General features: G+C 42.9%; 1 protein-coding gene across 1 annotated transcript in view; it reads right to left on the bottom strand.

The window, feature by feature from the left end:
- Positions 1-511: 511 nt before the first annotated feature.
- uhmk1 (U2AF homology motif (UHM) kinase 1) overlaps positions 512-19,411 on the bottom strand; it is a 28,286-nt gene continuing 9,386 nt past the window's right edge. The window contains exons 3-9 of the mRNA XM_042007257.1: positions 10,046-10,232; positions 8,917-9,108; positions 8,703-8,797; positions 8,550-8,626; positions 8,374-8,472; positions 6,923-7,011; positions 512-4,054 (exon numbers count right to left, since the gene is read on the bottom strand). Of these exons, the coding sequence (XP_041863191.1) occupies positions 3,908-4,054; positions 6,923-7,011; positions 8,374-8,472; positions 8,550-8,626; positions 8,703-8,797; positions 8,917-9,108; positions 10,046-10,232 (886 nt within the window). The 3' untranslated portion in view covers positions 512-3,907. The remainder of the gene's footprint in view (positions 4,055-6,922; positions 7,012-8,373; positions 8,473-8,549; positions 8,627-8,702; positions 8,798-8,916; positions 9,109-10,045; positions 10,233-19,411) is intronic.

Below are 19,411 nucleotides of genomic sequence, written 5' to 3'. Positions count from 1 at the left end.
AGAATGCACCACCAACTGGTTCTTAGATCTGAACGGTTTCTAAGCCAGTTTTGATCTTTGTTGTAGGCAGTCGTTCCTCATGCATCTGTTCTGCTCGATGTTCCTCCCAAAGTCTTGTTTCATTCCAGTTTTAATGTACTCTCTATGCTGTTTAATAAAAAAAGGATTGAAAAAAAGGTTTTCTAGTTTCATTATTTCCTCCGTGAGAACAATCATTTCCCATAAATTCGTTTAACAACGATGAATTTATTAACATAATAAAAAATGGGAGCATAATGATTAAAGGGGTAAAATGTGTTTCTGAGCTCTAAACAAAAACTACTGCTACAGGAAAGGTGTAGATGGCGGCAGGCAGTTCACCGTCTTTCAATACAATCTTTTTGTGTAAAGCAGCTTATGGAATCGTAAAATATATTGCATTATTCTACAAAATAAAGTATGTTTTATTTCTTGTAACTCATCAGTTGTTCCATAATGTCAGGGATTGTGTGGTGATTCAGGGAAACGCATAGAAATTCAGTCTTTTTATTGCAAAAAAAAAAAAGCCAACAAATCCAGTTACACAATGCAGTTTTGACATTTCGTAGATTATAATTCAATTCAAATGACGTACAGAGCAGCAAACAGTGGAGTACCCCTCATCATCCCGGAGCGGTTTAAAATGAAGTTTAATAAAGATTCGTTGCATAGCTGTGGAGCTGTTTGACCACAAGAAAACAAACTTTACTTTGAAATCATTAAAAAATGTACAGAAACTGCTAAATAATTTTGTATCATGACAAATGTAAACCTTAAGACCTTGCTGTGGATAAATTGGTCTAATCCCAACTCTGTGCTTCATTTTTTCTTATTTTTACTTTTATTTACATTTATTGGTGTGTTTTCATCTGTGCACTGGGTGGTGCTTTGGAAGCTTTGACTTCCTCCTACAAGCTTTTAGTTTTCCATTTCCTCCAAAAAATGAGGGAATGTCTGGACTTTGAGTCGGTAAAACCTGCTGCGTCAACCGATCACATTTTCACACCTGATGCACAAACCTTCTTAATCACGTGGAGCATACTGACCCCCACGATGGAGCAACAAACACTCAACTCGTCTAACTCAACATTTTGGAAGACCACAGCATTTTTATTTGATTTTAGACAGTTTATTCTGATAAGACTGAAAATGTTCATGTTGGGACGATTATATGTACCTACAGATAATCCTGACTTCACACCACCGACGTACAACAGTCAAGTGTTGGAGCCAAATTCAAGTTTCACATCCAGAATTTTAGACCAGTTTTCTCTCAAGTGGAAACTGGAATTCACATTTCAGGTACATAGAAATACAGTGTGTAGAAAAATACTTCACTTTGTTCTGATTCTGGACTTTCAGAATTTCTCTGGTGAACATTTTTGTTTTGTTTTTTTGTTGTTTTTTTTTTACAGGCAAGAAGCACAGAATTTATCCAGAAATTGGAAGATTTGTTTTAGTACACACGCTTCAGATATGTTCTCATCTAATAAATTTAAAAAGACAGCAGATAAAAACCCTGTGCTTTTCATGCATGTTTCCATGTTCCACCTGCTAAAGTTGTCAGTAATAACAAACCTTAGTGAACAAGGTGAACTCACAACAGTGCTGTATTTATGCTCTGCATCAACTCAAAAGTACCACCAAATGAAAAGCTGATATCATGAGCATTAAAACACACCTTTGTTGTTGGGTTGAGGTTATAAAACCTACAGCGTCACACGGCAACAAGCAGCTAAGCTAGTAGCACCTCGTGTTGGCTGGAAAATCTGAAGCAAATCTTTTGTCTTTTAATGATTAATCTTTTTGTTTAAGCTAAATGGTCAGCAGCATTAAATGTTAAGCTAGTGGTTAGCATTTAGCATTGCGAAACACATGGTTTGGCCCAGGGCTGCCCAAGTCCGGTCCTCAAGATCTGCTATCCTGCAACTTTTAGATGCAACCCTTTTCCAACAGCCTGAATCAAATGACTGGCTCGTTGCCCTCTGCGTAGCTGAATGACATGTGGATGAGGGAGGTCAGCTGTTTGATTCAGGTGTGCTGGAGTTCCTGCAGGATAAAAACAGCAGGATAGTAGATCTTGAGGACTGGACTTGGGTATCCCTGGTTTAGCCTTGCAACACTTCAAAGTTTACTGGAGCGAATACCAACGTTGGTAAAAGACACTGCAGCAACTCAACAAACGTGTTTAGATCCAGACGGACAAACTTAACTGGAAAGTGTTCATCTAAAGATTTCACACGTTGATCCAGAACTTTTTTAAATCTATTTGACAGACAGACCAACAAAACTAAACGTGTAATACGCAGCTTTATGTAAAAAAAATAGTTATTGATGGTGCATTTTTTAGTGAGAATAAATCTGATGGAAGCTTGTTTTAAAGGCTTCAGCCTTGACTTTGGATGCATAAGAAATAATGAGAGCCCTCCCATCTGCCAAGGCAGATCTTGTAGTTAAAGCTATCCAAATCTCCACTAGAACATAAAGAGTTCTGTCTCTGCTCCACCTTGCATTAAATCTGTAGATTTTTGCTGTCAACGCATTTAGTTGTAGCACAACCTCTTGTTATAGCAGCATTTTGGTTAGCTGGCTAGCTACTGAATGTCTGAGGGCACTTGTGTAGAAATAATCTGTCACACGAAAGTGCAACAAAGTCAAAACCAACATGAGAAACGTCCACAAAAATCCTCTTTTCAAGGATAAACATTCAGTAACATGTCCTAAATGCAACACCCTGTTCTGAAGGCAGCTTGTGTCCAAACACAGTCACCCAGGTGGCTGTATCTCCACCGAACAGTAGAGCCACGATACTGGACCGGCAGCCTGGTCATCAACCTACCAAAAACCCATCCAAACCCCAGGGAAGATCGTAGAACAGCTCACTTTTTCTGCAGTTAGAAGAATCTAGAAGTCTGGATTTAGCATGAAGCCTTTAAAGCAACAATGTGGAGGATTTTAAACAGGTTATAAAAATATTGCCCTTCTCTCAGCGGTAGAGCGACGGCTGAAAATCTGCATCTGGACACTTTAACCCCAGTCCCAACAACCTGGAGGTAAACGGGCAACAAGCCCACCCCAGATCAGAGTACGGGACATTTTCTACCTTTGATAGGGATGTTGGTTCTTTTACTTTTTTCCCAACAGCAGGAACGTCGTTTTAATGCATCTTTGATCATCGTCAGGATGTGCTCTGAAGCTTTGACTTGTTCATGTGCCGTTTCTGTGCACGTCTTCATGAATGGAAGCACGAGAAGAAAAATCCAGAAATAAAAAGGCTACAAAGCGTAATGCTACGGGAAAAGAAATGGGAGCCCTTGAATGTTCAGATGATGGCAAAACACAAGTGAGTGGTTAATTCCAAAACCTGTCCTGCTGAAAACATCCAGAGGCACCATGCCACTTCCTCAAAATGCTTGACATCATCCATATAAATCGGCAATAACAACATGATAATCAATAAAACACTTTTTATGCTCACAGGAGGTCTTCAGTCAGCAGGGATGAGACATACAGGGAGTTTAGATTTCAGACAAACCTCCAGACTTGCATGCAACATTATTCTGATCACATCCCTGACACAGCTGGTGGGATTAAGTGTTTGACCGGGAATTATGGATGCATGCTTTAAAAGAGGAGACCATCAGGTCAGACACTTTGGAGTCAGACACACTGATCGTAAAGCACTGGATGGATGCAGGCTGATCAGTCCACAGACTGGAGGCAGAAGCTCCACCCTGCTGACATTTTCCCCATGAAATAGATGAACTGTGGAAAAAAAGACAAGGGCAACATGCAGAACCTTTAACTACACTGGTTTGTATCAGCCTAAAAAGAAACCACTAAAGACTGAGGGTCAGACGTTTGAACGGAAAAAGACCTCTCCTGAGCTTCACTGTACAGTCTGGTACAGGTAACCTTTCTTATAGGCGCTCAGAGGGTAGAAGGTGGCAACAACAAACTTCCCATCAAAGGTGCGGCCAGTTAGCAGCCGCTGAGCCTCTTTGGAGTCGCTGGAGTTGGTGTATTCCACGAATACCTGGAAGACACACAGGAAGAGGAAGAGCTAAAATACAGATAAAAAACACACATTCCTACCTGACTGGTCTACAGTGTTCCTACGTGATTGGTCTACGACACGGATCCTCAAAGTCCAGACTTCGATCTTCGATGTTCCTACATGACCGGTCTACAATGTGCCTACATGACCGGTCTACAGTGTGCCTACATGACCGGTCTACAATGTGCCTACATGACCGGTCTACAATGTTCCTACATGACAGGTCTACAATGTTCCTACCTGACCGGTCTACAAGGTTCTACATGACCGGTCTACAATGTTCCCACCTGACCGGTCTACAATGTTCCTACATGATAATGTTCCTACATGACCGGTCTACAATGTTCCTACATGACCGGTCTACAATGTGCCTACATGAACGGCCTACAATGTGCCTACATGACCGGTCTACAATGTTCCTACATGACCGGTCTACAATGTGCCTACATGGCCGGTCTACAGTGTGCCTACATGACCGGTCTGCAATGTTCCTACCTGACTGGTCTGCAATGTTCCTACCTGACCGGTCTGCAATCTTCCAACATGACCGGTCTACATTGTTTCTACATGATCAGTCTATAATGTTCCTACATGACCGGTCTACAAGGTTCTACATGACCGGTCTACAATGTTCCTACATGATCCGGTCATCATTGTTTCTACATGATCAGTCTATTAATGTCTCCTACATGACCGGTCTACAAGGTTCTACATGACCGGTCTACAATGTTCTACCTAGGCCTGCCGTCTACAATGTGCCCTACATGGACCGGTCTACAGTGTGCCTACATGACCGGTCTGCAAGGTTCCTACCTGACTGGTCTGCAATGTTCCTGCCTGGCCGGTCTGCAATCTTCCTACATGAACCCCGGTCTACATTGTTTCTACATGATCAGTCTATAATGTTCCTACATGACCCGAGTTCTACAAGGGTTCTACATGACCGGTCTACAATGTTCCTACCTGACCGGTCTAATATGTTCCTCACATGACTGGTCTACAATGTTCCTACATTGTCGGTGTCTGCAATGTTCCTCCTACATGACCGGTCTACAATATGTTCCTACATGACCGGTCTACAGGCCTGTGTGCCTACATGACCGGGTCCTGCAATGTTCCTACCTGACTGGTCTGCAATGTTCCTACCTGGCCGGTCTGCAATCTTCCTACATGCACCGGGTCTACATTGTTTCTACTATGATCAGTCTATAATGTTCCTACATGACCGGGTCTACAAGGTTCTACATGTCACCGCGTCTACGAGGTTCTACAATGACCGGTCTACAATGTTCCTACCTGACCGGTCTAATATGTTCCTACATGACTGGGTCTACACATGTTCCTACATGTAGGGTCTGCCAATGTTCCTACATGACCGGTCTACAATGTTCCTACATGAACCGGTATACAATGTGCCTACCTGGCTGGTCTACAATGTTACTACCTGTACTGGGCGTACAGTTGTTACTACTTGATGGTCTACGACACGGATCCTCAAAGTCCAGACTTCGATCTTCGATGTTCCTCACCTGACCGGTCTGCAATGTTCCTACATGACCGGTCTACATTGTTTCTACCTGACTCGGTCTACAATGTTTCCTACATGACCGGTCTACAATGTGCCTACATGACCGGTCTACAATGTGCCTACATGACCGGTCTACAATGTGCCTACCTGGCCGGTCTACAATGTTACTACCTGACTGGGCTACAGTGTTACTACTTGATTGGTCTAATACACGGATCCTCAAAGTCCAGACTTCGATCTTCGATGTTCCTACCTGACCGGTCTGCAATGTTCCTACATGACCGGTCTACATTGTTTCTACATGACCGGTCTACAATGTGCCTACATGACCGGTCTACAGTGTGCCTACATGACCGCTCTGCAATGTTCCTACCTGACCGGTCTGCAATGTTCCTACCTGACCGGTCTACAATATTCCTACATGGCTGGTCTACAATGTTCCTACATGACCGGTCTGCAATGTTCCTACATGGCCGGTCTACAATGTTCCTACATGACTGATCTACAATGTGCCTACATGACCGGTCTACAATGTGCCTACCTGACCGGTCTACAATGTTACTACCTGACTGGTCTACAGTGTTACTACTTGATTGGTCTACGACACGGATCCTCAAAGTCCGGACTTCGATCTTCGATGTTCCTACCTGACCGGTCTGCAATGTTCCTACATGACCGGTCTACATTGTTTCTACATGATCAGTGTACAATGTTCCTACATGACCGGTCTACAAGGTTCTACATGACCGGTCTACAATGTTCCTACCTGACCGGTCTGCAATGTTCCTACCTGACCGGTCTGCAATCTTCCAACATGACCGGTCTACATTGTTTCTACATGATCGGTCTGCAATGTTCCTACCTGACTGGTCTGCAATCTTCCTACATGACCGGTCTACAAGGTTCTACATGACCGGTCTACAATGTTCCTACATGATCGGTCTGCAATGTTCCTACCTGACCGGTCTGCAATCTTCCAACATGACCGGTCTACATTGTTTCTACATGATCGGTCTGCAATGTTCCTACCTGACCGGTCTGCAATCTTCCTACATGACCGGTCTACAAGGTTCTACATGACCGGTCTACAATGTTCCTACATGACCGGTCTGCAATGTTCCTACATGACCGGTCTGCAATGTTCCTACATGACCGGTCTACAATGTTCCTACATGACCGGTCTACAATGTTCCTGCATGACCGGTCTGCAATGTTCCTACATGACCGGTCTGCAATGTTCCTACATGACCGGTCTGCAATGTTCCTACATGACCGGTCTACAATGTTACTACCTAACCACCGGTCTAAAACATTCTTACCTGTCCTTTTCCAGGATTCTCCTTCGGGATGAACAGAGAAACCACTGAGCCGTGTTTCTGGCACTCCTCTTTCATGTCTTCCAGGATGTCTGGTAAAATATATTGTACATTTTTACCTTTGATAGAAATACAGTACGGTACAGTAGCTCCAAAAGTACTAAAACTCTTCAGTCATGTTGGTATTTTAAATTTAAATGAAGTATATCATCACAACTACAAAGGGTTGCATTTATAATCTTGGAAAGGCTAAATTAATCCTTGGAATGGGGAAAATGAATAAAAGGAAAGAGTAAAATAATCTCTCCTTCTCGGTGTTGCTGCACTACATGGGCAGGCAAAGCGGAGATTGATGACAGGTAGGTTTATAACAATGTTGAGAAATTACGAATGACTCAGCATGTCTCCAGTTTTAGTTTAACTAGGTTTGCCATGTGCCATGATAATGACCCGTGCTTCGTTGCGTCAGTCATGCTTTTACGTCATTTACGTTGCATTGCTAAAGTTGTGCTAACCTAGCTTCAGTTACTCCCTGTCTTTTTATGTTAGCAATAACATTGCTATGGTTATGCCAGCCTAGCACAGCGTTAGCTAACAGCCTAAAAGCCAGTAAGTAACTGCACAAATAACTTAAGTTTACAAAATATTAGAGTACAGACCGAGCGTTCACAACGCCAACAGCTGCGTGTTGAAACGCATTTAAGGATGATGGATGTGAAGCGGAAAGGAGGGAAGAGTTAAAATGATCACCATTACTCGCTGTCTTCAGCTACTGTCATGATGTCCCTCCTAGTTTTACTTGGTCAGAAAATCCTAGAACGTGACTCGGGCTGTAGCAGCAGCTCAGTGCGGTGTTGTGTAGGAACATACCTTCCAGAATATTTGTGACCATTATATGTTTAAAATGCAACTCTGTTAAAGACAACATGTTTCAACATCTGAGAAAAGAGTCTCTGGTTTTTCTTTTGGTTCATGGTTTGGTTCAGTAGTGTGAGTCATGACTTCATGGCCAAGAAGATAATGGAGCAGAGAAAATGTAATTTAATATTAAAGAGTATCAGCTGGCTGCATAAATACTATTTTGCCAGTATTTTTTTAAATGAATAGACAGATTAATTAGTTAATGGAATTTTTCCCTGCCAAAAATTGGAATCGGCCTAAAGTAAGTAAGTAAGTAAATAAATAACTAACTAAATAAGTAAATAAATAAATAAACGTTGGGCTCTACTTTTGAATGGTTATTATTCCACATTAGCGCTCACAAGTTGTTAAATTGTCTTTTTTCAGCACTGTGGTGGATGACTTTAAACACTGTATAAAGTTATATTTAAATTATTTTTAAAAGTCACTGATTTGCTGTTAAATATCCTGATGAATAAAACCTTTAGAAGGAGAGTAAATGTTTTTATGACTGTAATATCAAGAGGGAATGACAACAAAAAGGCGTGTTGTACCTTCGTACTCGTCCTCATTGTGCAGGTGGCTGTCGTCAATCAAGTTGAGCAGCCGCAGAACAGGGGAAGGCAGCAGAACCAGATCTTCAATGTGAGGCGCTGGTATGTACAAATACACATACATGTAAAAAACAGCACCCAAAACAGCCTCATCATGGTCAGATGCTAACACCTACCAAAGGGAATACTGAAGAAGGGGCTCAGGAGGGCAGTTTGAGCTGTGCATCTTTGTCGGGGGTCATTCAGAAGCATGCTGCATAAGCACGGTAAATACGAGAATTAGTAGACTGGAGACAATAATAGACAATGATGTCACGGTGATGGGTTACCTCTTGATAAGGTCTCTGAGGTGATAAACTGGGATGGCAGGATACGCCACACTGCTGCTGGCAAAGATGTGATCTACAATGGCAGCACAGTTTTCCTGCAGGATAAACACCCAGACATCATGGTTCATCTAAAACTCTGAATTGTGACAACATTTCCAGGCCTTTGGATTGCATTAAATCACAACCATTGATCAGCTCTTCAGCTTTCTGGTACCTTCCACTCCTGTGATCGGACGGTGTCTTTGAGTTTGATTCCTGAGAACATCTCCAGCAGGACGACGCCCAGGCTCCACAGGTCCACGGCAGCGGTGCAGCCCGAGTCTCCCTCCACCCCGGCCTGGGCCAGGCTGTTCTGAAGCTCTGCTTCTGGAGCCCGATACCCATCTGTCTGGATGTACTTCACATCCTGACGAAGAAGAAAGTCTCTGAAATTCTCTGCAGGTTTATAACTACGAGGTGCAGATCACCACGAAACTTTACTGGTTTATTACAGACATTCGTACTATTGTTTTTTCTCTTACAAGTCTTCTGAAATTTTATGTTTAAACATACAAAGTAGGTATTATATGGCCAAACATGTACTATCTTTAATACATTTCTAGAAAAAACAATCTGAATTATTCCAGTTTCAAAGTCTGTATTTTTGTATTTTGTTGGCATTGAGTTTTTACTGAGGGGATTTTGGATGTATCTGTTGACCACTTGATTTAGAAAAACGTGTCAACTTTTTCCACGTGTTGGGATGAAATGTTCTATAAATCAGGCTGTGAATGAGAAAACTTCCCCAAGACTTTAGAAACAGGAGCAGAACTGGACAGTCTGGTGTGCTAAAGTGGAGATTTCATTTTGAGAAAACAACCTTTGAAGTTTTGATTGTAATTTAACACATTTTGTTGACTTCTCAAGCGATTCGGATGTCCTTGCAGACAATGTTTTGTGAAATAAACACCTTATTTTTTTTATTTTCTTTTGACTAGTCCGAAAAAAGAAGACGTGTTGAGGAAAAAAACAAAATGTCTCAATTGACCAGGTGGGGAAAAACAATTTTTGCTGCCTCAGGCAAGTCCATGTTAAAGAAAAAAAAGAGATTTATGTCATCCTTCAAGAGTTATTAAGTGTAATGTCCATTTTATATTTATACTGTAGATGGAAGCTATCCCAGCAATTACCAGGCGAGAGGCAGGGTACACCCTCGACAGGTCGCCTGAATGTACAAATGAATAAAAATTCATAGTTTCAGGAGTAATTTAATGTCTTTTTGTATTATTTTTTAACCACAGTATGCCAGAAAACTTTCACTAAGACCTCACAGACTTCCCCAGGACGGATCCCAACATGCTGACCTGGTTCCCCTGTTTGAAGCTGAGGCCGAAGTCAATGAGCTTGAAGCACTCATCGTCGGCACTCCAGAGGATGTTGCGTGGCTTCAGGTCAGCGTGGACGTAGCCTTTCTTGTGGAGAAAGGCGAGAGCCTCCAGGATGTCTCTGGCACAGTGTTGGACGAGCCACATGGAGTGACCCTGCTGGGGTCTGCACATAAAAAGCAAACTATGAACTCCTCACAAGGAGAAACACCAAACATGACAGTGCTTTCTTTTTAAAAAGGCTCAGGGAAATTACTAATCTAGTTTTTCCTTTTTCCTTCTCAGAAGTTGGACACCTGCAAGGGAGGGAATGAAACCACACTCCACAGAAATGAGCTTAACATCTAACCTGTCAACGCAAACCAGCCAAGCATGCACTAGAAAACTCAGAAACTTTCTAATCGTCAGTTATCAGCTCCCAGATGTGAAGCCAAACAGAGCAAGTGCTGTTCTTATAAAGAAAAATAACAAAAACTGTGATTCTCTGAACAGTAAACAGATTAGAGTAATACCCGGATTGAAAATTTGAAACAAGCAGTGGCGACTCGTCAGATATTTTTAGCCCCAATAAGACAATAAACATGAGAGTGAAGTGCTTTAGGTGTAGGCTAGAGAAAGTAAACGCCAGCATATCTTTCTTTCAGAAGTCTCTAACCTTACTCAAACTCCTGACAGGAGTTTTACCACACATCTCCATTTAATAATCATTCTTTAAAGGGGACATATTATGCAAAAATCTCTTTTCTAAATGCTTGGAAGTGTCTCTTTGTACCAAAAAGTACAAAAAAAAAAAAAAAAAAAAAAAAACCCTGGGAAGTATCTGACTTTAAAATTCAGCTGTTCTCCTCAGACATGGCTCCAGCTGGGAAGTAAACTCCCCCTGCTGGTCTTCAACCCCGCCATCTTCAGGAAGCAGCAGGAACAATGAAGACTGTTCTGTGGGGTACATCGCTACATAAACTCCCAGAATCGGAAGAGTTGTGAGCTGCCTGGATCAACTTCATTTTTAAGAGCAATGCTCTAGAAAAAGTCAGTGAATACCTGTTTAAACAGACTGTTTTACCAACCTGGACACTTTAACCAGGACTCTTCAGCAAATTACTCCAAAAAGAAGCTCAGCTCCAGAGGCTGTGGACTCACAGACCAGGAGAACCAAAGTATTTGGGAAATTATTCAGTTATTTAAATATTTACCATGTTAAATACCTAATGCTAACAGCATTGATGTTAGCGCTTTTTTTAAGCTACTGCATTTTCCTCCAGCTGGCCTCCATGCACCGCAGTTCCAATTTCAGCAGTGCTTCGGCTGCATCAGCTGGCAGCATCCAGCTCCACATACAGTCCAAAAACTGTATCACCTACTGGGCTTTGGTACATCCCACCACTACTCAGGGGGCCAACAGCCACGTACAAGCGGCGCTTGTTTTTGGAGGCACACAGGAGAACCATGATGATTGTCCTAATGCAACAGCAGCTACCTCGCAATCCAAGCACCGTTGAAATAGTTACTGCAGCGCACGGAGGCCAGCTGGAGGCAAGACTGGGTGGAGGAGAAAGTGGTGGTTTGCAGAAAGAGCGTCCGAAGCACTCAGACTGAATAATATCGGTTTATGTTAGAGTGCGATGTCTGTCATTAATAGACAATCTTTGCAGGTATGTGCTTCGTTTTGTTGTCTGAGTCCCGATCAGAGTTAAATAAAAAGAACGACGCCACCATGTCTGGGTGCAGCACAAGAGTTCTCCTGTGTTCGTTCTTTAAGTTACTACGTAAGGTTTACTCCATGTGTGAAGGATGTCTCCATCAGCAGAGACGTTCTCCAACTCCGACGGTTTATCACATTCACTTTGCAGATCCACACTTGGACTGCATCATATCATTTTGTTTGATAATGTAACAAACATCATCACATTCATTTTGTCACAGAGGCTGTCGCAGCCAGTGTCATTTAATAAACCTCTCTGGTTGTCCGTCTTTATAATGTAGCTCCTCCCCTTTAAGAGCATGCAGCGTTGGAGAAGGACAGGAAGCTGTCTGCTTTCTGACTGGGCAGTTGAATAATCACGATCCAATCAGACATAAAAAGATGGAGAACATTCGCAACTGCAACTTGGGTGTGTCCCAATTCAGGGTCTGCACACTTCGAAGTGCGGATTCGTCGGCCACATACGTCATCGCGGTGCGCGAAGTACTGTCCCAATTCACAGAATTTGAAGGACCCTCCGAATCCACCCTTCGAATCCGCACTTCGTTTGGCCTCAAACGAAGGATGCTGGTGATGCATCCTTCACGGCCTCTTTTCTCCCACAATTCATTGCACACAGGACGGTGGCGAATCAGCAACCTCAGAAGAGTCGTATTAAGTTTAAATAAAGTTTTATTTTAAAAAAAGTTCGTTTTTTTAACTACACTTTAGTATAAACGTTACAAAACCAAGTACATTTAAAGCATGTTTGTTAAATGGTGACATTAAAATTCGGTAATATTTGATATTCAGTGACTTTTAAGGGGTTAATGAAGTGTGTACCGGCTGGAAAACAACAGAGCCTCAAACTGTGTTTTTCTTTCTTTTTTTTTTTTTTTTTTAAACTGTCGGTGTTGCCGCTCCGTGTTCAGCGTCTACTGACGTTTCCTACGAGTAATTTCAGAGGTTTAAGTGATTAAACGTCCTGTGTTGTTGCTATGGGAAATTCTTCTAGACTAGGTAGGCTGTCCCATTTCACGAACGTTAAGCAGACTTCGAAGTGTGTAGACTACGGAGGACACTCTGTAGCCTACGTAGTCTGCGCACTTCGAAGTGTGCAGACCCTGAATTGGGACACAGCGCGTCTTGCACGCAGTTTTGTGCTTTGCATCTGTGGACAGGATGTTTGCAAAAGAACTTTTATTTCCACAAATACTAATGTCTTTTACAACCATGCAAATCCTTTTCTGCACATCCACAAACTTTATTTCAGGCAGATTTTTTTTGCAGGATGACAAACTTGATTTAAAAATTCAAACTGAAATTATTTGCAGTCATTTACAGCTGCAACACCTTTATGACTTTATACTGAGCCCATAAAAGTGGAGCCAACCTTCAGTACGTTTTACCAGCTTGACCCTTTACTAAAGTGATAAATAACTTGCATTTAGGGCTCGGTGCTTGGCCCTCTTCTCTTTTCACTATACACCTCCTCACTCGGTGCAGGCATTAACTCTCATGGTTTCTCCTACCACTGCTATGCAGATGCCACTCAGCTTTTCCTTTCTTTCCCACCTGACGACACAACGTCTCAATGCGAATATCAGCATGTTGCAGATATCTCTGCATGGATGAAGGATCGCCACCTTCAGCTAAATCTGTTCAAGACCGAGCTTATTGTCTTTCCAGCCAATCCTTCTTTACCGCCACAGATAAGCGTGCAGCTTGACTCCATCGCGCTTGTGCCTACATCCTCTACCAGGAATCTTGGTGTCATGGTAGACAACCAGCTGACCTTTAAGGACCATGTTGCCTCGGTTTCCCGGTCTTGCCGATTTGCTCTCTACAACATCAGGAGGATCAGACCCTACCTGACTGAACACACGACCCAGCTCCTGGTCCAGGCTCTGGTCATTTCACGCATTGACTACTGCAACTCCTTACTGGCTGGCCTGCCTGCATGCTCAGTTAAACCTCTGCAGATGATCCAGATCCTAAAACCACCTGTAACCTTTCCGGGTGAACTTTATTTGACCCTCTCTAACCTTCTGGATGCACATGTCCACCTGTTCAGTATGTCAATATTTACTCTACACCAGGCTGTTCTCCAACAAGATGATTCATCACCAAAGAAGAGTCTGACCCATGAACGGAGCCCTGAATGTTCGGGTCCACTGACAACTTGTATCTAAACAGTCCTCTTCATCATCTTACATTTAGGCATCATCAGACCCAGACCACAGCTAACACACACACTAGTTGATTATATTGTGGTAAAACTACCACTGCTAGTAGATCTAGTCAGAGATGAAGGAATTACCATCTCATGGTTCAACAGAAACATCCGACATTCGTGATATAACATCAGTAGCAGGAACTCAAACTACAGAAACTGAGTCTAGCTGTATGGTGGGTAAACCACCACAACCACCACTAGTCATGTGTACGTGTGGTCTGGGTCAGAGGTCTAATATGAAGACGATGATGATGATGATTATTTTTTACCTGTCCTGTCCAGCATCTTAGCAAGCCGAATGATAGTCTGCTTGCTGTATGGAAGAAATCTGCTCTGCCAAGGGGAGTTTTATGCATTCTCTTGATAATCTGACTCATTTATTTATTTACTGTTATTTATGTACTTTGAATTATGGAACTTTGCTGGACCTGAACGGAGGGGACAGAAAAAGAAGGAAGACAGCAAAAGGAAAAGCAGAAAGCAGCAAGAGGAGACAAAACACAAATGGAAGGCAATGACCGCTCAATCCATCGCCACACAACCTGCTACACTTGAACAAAAAACACACCGAAAACATTTCCTACAGCTTTTGCAGAGAAAACAGAGCTGCCAGTGATCAAGTTCCTAAATCATAATAAAAAAAACAAACAAAAAAAAACAAACATCACAAACGTATCACAACAATCGAAGTACCAGATACACACTCAAAGAGAAAAAACAAAAATATCTCTTAACGTATAAACCCACTCAGTGACTGTATCAGCATGCAAAGTACGAGGAATAAGGAGCAATCAGTGGGGAGAAGTGGTGAGCACCTCCCCCTACAATCCCCCGAACCCCACTCTGCCCCACCTCAAACCCCTACACCCCTCCTGGCCCTTGGCCATACCCTGGGTCCCAGGGCGGCAACCAAACAGGGAGTGCACCAACCCACACCATGGCAGCACCAGACCCCAGCACATACAGACCCCTCCATCCCCAAGAGAGGGGGGTTACCCCCAGGCACCAGAGCCCAGAACCCAACCTGCCCCAAAGTAACCCGGCCACCCGACCCGGGGCCGAAGCACAGCAGTTCCTAAACTGGTGAATACACAGATTATTTTTGTTTTTCCAGTTCACAAGGATAGTTTTCTTTGTGATGCATAATGCTGTGCGTATCATGTGTGCAGAGTTAATTGCCATATTAATGTCACCCAAGTCACCTAGTAGACATAGTGCGGGGATTGTAGGAATATTACATTTAAACCATGTTGACATGTCCACACATACCTGAAGCCAGAACCTGCGGACAGGTGTGCAGGACCACAAGGCATGGAGACAGTTGTCAGGTGTGTTTTCATTGCAGTGTGTGCAGATGTTTGATTGTGACAGACCCATCCTGAACATCCTTTGTCCTGTATAATGAGTTCTATGCAGAATTTTGAATTGTATTAGTTGCATATTTGAATTCTTAGTCATTTTAAAGGTGTTTAAACATATTTGTGACCATTTATCTTTATTAAAGTTACTGGATAAGTCACCCTCCCATTTTGAAGTTGGAAGACAGATTGAGTCTTCTAGTTTGGATAATAGTCTATATGTTTTTGATAATAGCTTTGGGGCATTGAGATTCATGAATTCTGCCACCCTAATAGGTAGCTGTAAGTTTAATTGATTAATGGTATATTTTTTACATATAATAGATTTAAGCTGGTGATATTCTAAAAATGTTTTGCTACTGATTCCATATTGTGAAGTGAGAATATTAAATGAGAAGAAGTTTCCATTTTCTATTATATGTTCTAACTGTTTTATTCCTTTATTTTTCCATTGAGTGAAATTAATCGGCTTTTTGTTTTGCAGGATGTCAGGGTTGTTCCAGAGGGGTGTAAACTTACATGGAAAAAGTGAGGATTTGGTTATTTTTAGAAAATCCCACCAAGCCACTAAAGAGGAACTGATATTGATGCTTTTAAAACACGTATGTGTTTTGATGGTTGAGCTGATGAATGGCAGGTCAGAGATAAACAGATCAAGGTTCAAGGTTCAAGGAATCTTTATTATCCCGTGAGGGTAATTTGTTTTACAGCCAGCAGTAAAAACAATCAGTCACAAACACACAAATAACAATAAATATCTAAAAGGATTACGATAAAAAATAATAAATAAATAAATAATTAGAGCTGCTTGTTCAACAGGGCGATGGCTGCAGGGACAAAAGAGTACTTGTGTCCATTAGTCCTACATCTTGGTAGGATGTACCTGCACCCTGATGGAAGCAGCAAAAATTCACGAGCCAACGGGTGGATTGAACGAGCCTTGTTTAACACTCTGGCTTGATGCAGGGCCGAAAGGTCATTCAGGGAGATCCCTGCAATTTTCCCACATAGTCTAACAATCCCCTGTATTCTGTTCATGAGGGAAAGGAGTCGTACCAACAGATAAAAGAGAAGGTTAAAAGTGATTCAATAAAACAAGAATAAAACATTTACATGAAAGTCCTGTCAACATTAAAACTACAAAGCTCCCGATAAAAATACATGCGCTGGTAAACTTCCTGTAAACAGCGTCCACATGAAGGTCAAAGTTCAGCCTGTCATCCAGGTGGGTGTCCAGGTATTTATAAGAGTTAACCAGCTCTACTGCCTGGTTCTCCGTCCTGACAGGAGAGATGTTCGGAGGATTCTTCTGAATGTCGATGCGGGATGACCTGCACCAGTTGGTGAATTCCTTCACCACAGGTCCGGGATCACATCACTGCTCAGTAAGGACACCATAACTGAGTCATCTGCAAATTTAATAATGTTACGACCTACGTGTTGGCTGCGACACATTTGTGTATAAAACAAATCCTCACACAAAGCTTGCTCTACATATAACCATGGTTCATCCAGGGCACTAGGTTTAAGCCATTTGGAGATATACTGCAGCTTGTTCGCTAAGAAAAAGTGATTAATGACAGAAGAGATGGTTGTTTTCTCCTTCTTTGTTTTTAAATGATCAGCCAGGAACCCACTATCCTGCAGGTACTGCATGTTTCCCTGCTGCAACACACCTGGTTCAGATTAAATGGATGTCTGACCAGCTCTGAACAAGCCGTTAATTTGATTCAGGCGTGTTGAAGCAGGGAAACATGGAAAGTCTGCAGGCAGTGGACCATGAGGACTAGGGCTCGATTCGATTCACAGCTGTCACACTCGCCGTGACCTCCTGCTTGGCTAGTTACCTCATCAGTGCCCCTATACAACCTGTCCTGTCTCACTATTTGCCAGATTGTCTTTGAGCTTCCAATGCCTGACTCTCTAGCGTTTGGTTCCCGAGCTGTTCCCCGGTGTCACCCCCTGCCTGTTCCTGACCAATTGCTTTGTAGTCCCCAGTCCTGTCTGATGATGTCACCGGCTTCAACCCTGCCTGCTCCTGACCTTGCCTTTTGTCTCAGGCCCCTGTTCAGTACCTGGATTTACCTGGACCCATGTTTCCTGGAAAGGACAAACACTTCAGTGAGTCCTTCTTCTTACTCTAACTCCCGACCATCCTGTTGCCGACTTCCTTGGGCTTCAGATCGCTCCACAGTTCTGTCTCCTCGTGGTCAGTGCCGGTGGTCCAGAGGAAACGAGCTGGCCCGGCTCTACATGATTTCTGAATACCAGAACAATTTCCTAGATTCTCTGCCTGAGAAAATCTAGAAACTAGAAATATTTTTGTCTGATTTTCAGCTGTGGTTGACGTGTTTTCCTACGCGTGCACGTGTCTGTGTGTTGTGGCTCACTGCGTGCACAAGAGAGCAGAGCAATGACATGGCGTCATGTAATTGGATAAATAGCATCAGACGGTTTAATGTTTGATAAAAGGAGGAAATGTGGCTTTAAATGACCATGTGGGATTTATTATTCTGGTGACATCACTTCCTGTTGTGGAATGTGGCGCACTGGGCGACTTAGCATTAGCTACTAATATGAGCGCTAATGTGCTGCAAAATATTTTACAGGTGAGATGTAAGTCCACAAACATCTGAAAAGAGACATCTCAGCCAGAGCAGCCGATTTTGGAAGGAGGCGACAGGAACCAGTTGTGTGCATATATGCTAAGATCTTGTAGACTCAGGGTAATTCACACAAGACTAGGGTCACGTTACCGGTGCTACAACAAAACCTGTGACCCATAGAATCTGTTACCACAGGTCAACAGTGTACATTTCTCTGCATGTGCTTAATGCAGATTTATGCTCGTGCGGCGTCTGCGTGCGGTCGGTTACGGCGTAGCCGATGTTGGTGAGGTTTGCTCTTGCACTCGAGGTAGGGACTACACGTCGTTTTGGTGTCAGTGTTGCAGTTTCTCCTCCTAACCTGAGGTGGCAGCAGGGGTAGTTAATCAGCTGGTAAACTCACCATGTCGGAGTTGTTTTGATGTTTCTCTTCAGTTCGGTGGTATTTCTTGTTTTAAAACACAACTGCATCCAGTACGGTTCAGGTGTCTTTATTAGCTTGTGGAAGATAATGAAGAAATAATTCGATCAGCTTTTCATCAACTTGATTCATTGGGTGCTTTTTTTAAAAATGGAGGTTACCACACAAATTCAGCCTGAAGATCCAGAAATCTGGAAACTCGTAATCCCAAACTGACCAATCACAAGGGAGTACCTCCTCATAACCATCTGCGTAGGCAGGGTTGCCACGTCAGGTGTGGAAGGGGTGGCACGTCAGGCCTCCATGGACCTGCACAGCACCTGTAGCGGCGCCGCAGATGCCGCGTGAGAATAAATGTGCCTTAAGAAGAGGAGCGACGTCTTGTATGCAAGTCTGAGTTTATTACAATGCAGGTACAGTAAAGTCACACATTCTCATAGCTATCAGAAATGGTGAAAACACCTGAATGTGACATCCTCCTCTGGCTTTTCCAACATGTCACCCTCATGCAGCCAGGAACACAGAGGTCATCTCTGATAGCTATCACAATGTGTGCCTGTACTGTACCTGCATTATGACAAAGTCAGACAAGAGTTTTCAGGACTTCTAAGATGTACACGCAGAGAAATGTTCACGATCACCCCCCTGTGGTCAGAGGCTCTGATGAAGATTCACATACTTTCATCTGAGATGTGAGTCAAATTAATGGTTCCGTCAGAGTAGTTTGCTCTCCTTCATTTGGATACTGAGAAGCACCCTTTTTTCATTTCTGCAAAGTTATGTAAAGTTTATCTGTTCACTTGCAGAGGAAATTCTTTCCTCTCCTTCTGCATGGCAAACCTCTCAATGACCCTTTTCTTAAAGTCAGGAATGTCCCTCACAATTTTCTTCTCCATGGAGAGCAGAGCCAAGGCCCTGAGGCCATTCTGTGCCATAGTTTCTCAGGAAGGTCTTGAGCCTCTGAAGAAGAGCTTTAATCCAAGTTTCCGTCAGAGGACGGAGTGCACGCATCTGAGAACATGTCCAAGAGCTGAAAATGTTCT

The sequence above is a fragment of the Melanotaenia boesemani genome, chromosome 14 (assembly GCF_017639745.1).
Source record: "Melanotaenia boesemani isolate fMelBoe1 chromosome 14, fMelBoe1.pri, whole genome shotgun sequence".
Taxonomy (NCBI): domain Eukaryota; kingdom Metazoa; phylum Chordata; class Actinopteri; order Atheriniformes; family Melanotaeniidae; genus Melanotaenia; species Melanotaenia boesemani.
The sequence above is the reverse complement of the archived record's forward strand: the minus strand, read 5'-3'. Positions and strand labels throughout refer to the sequence as shown.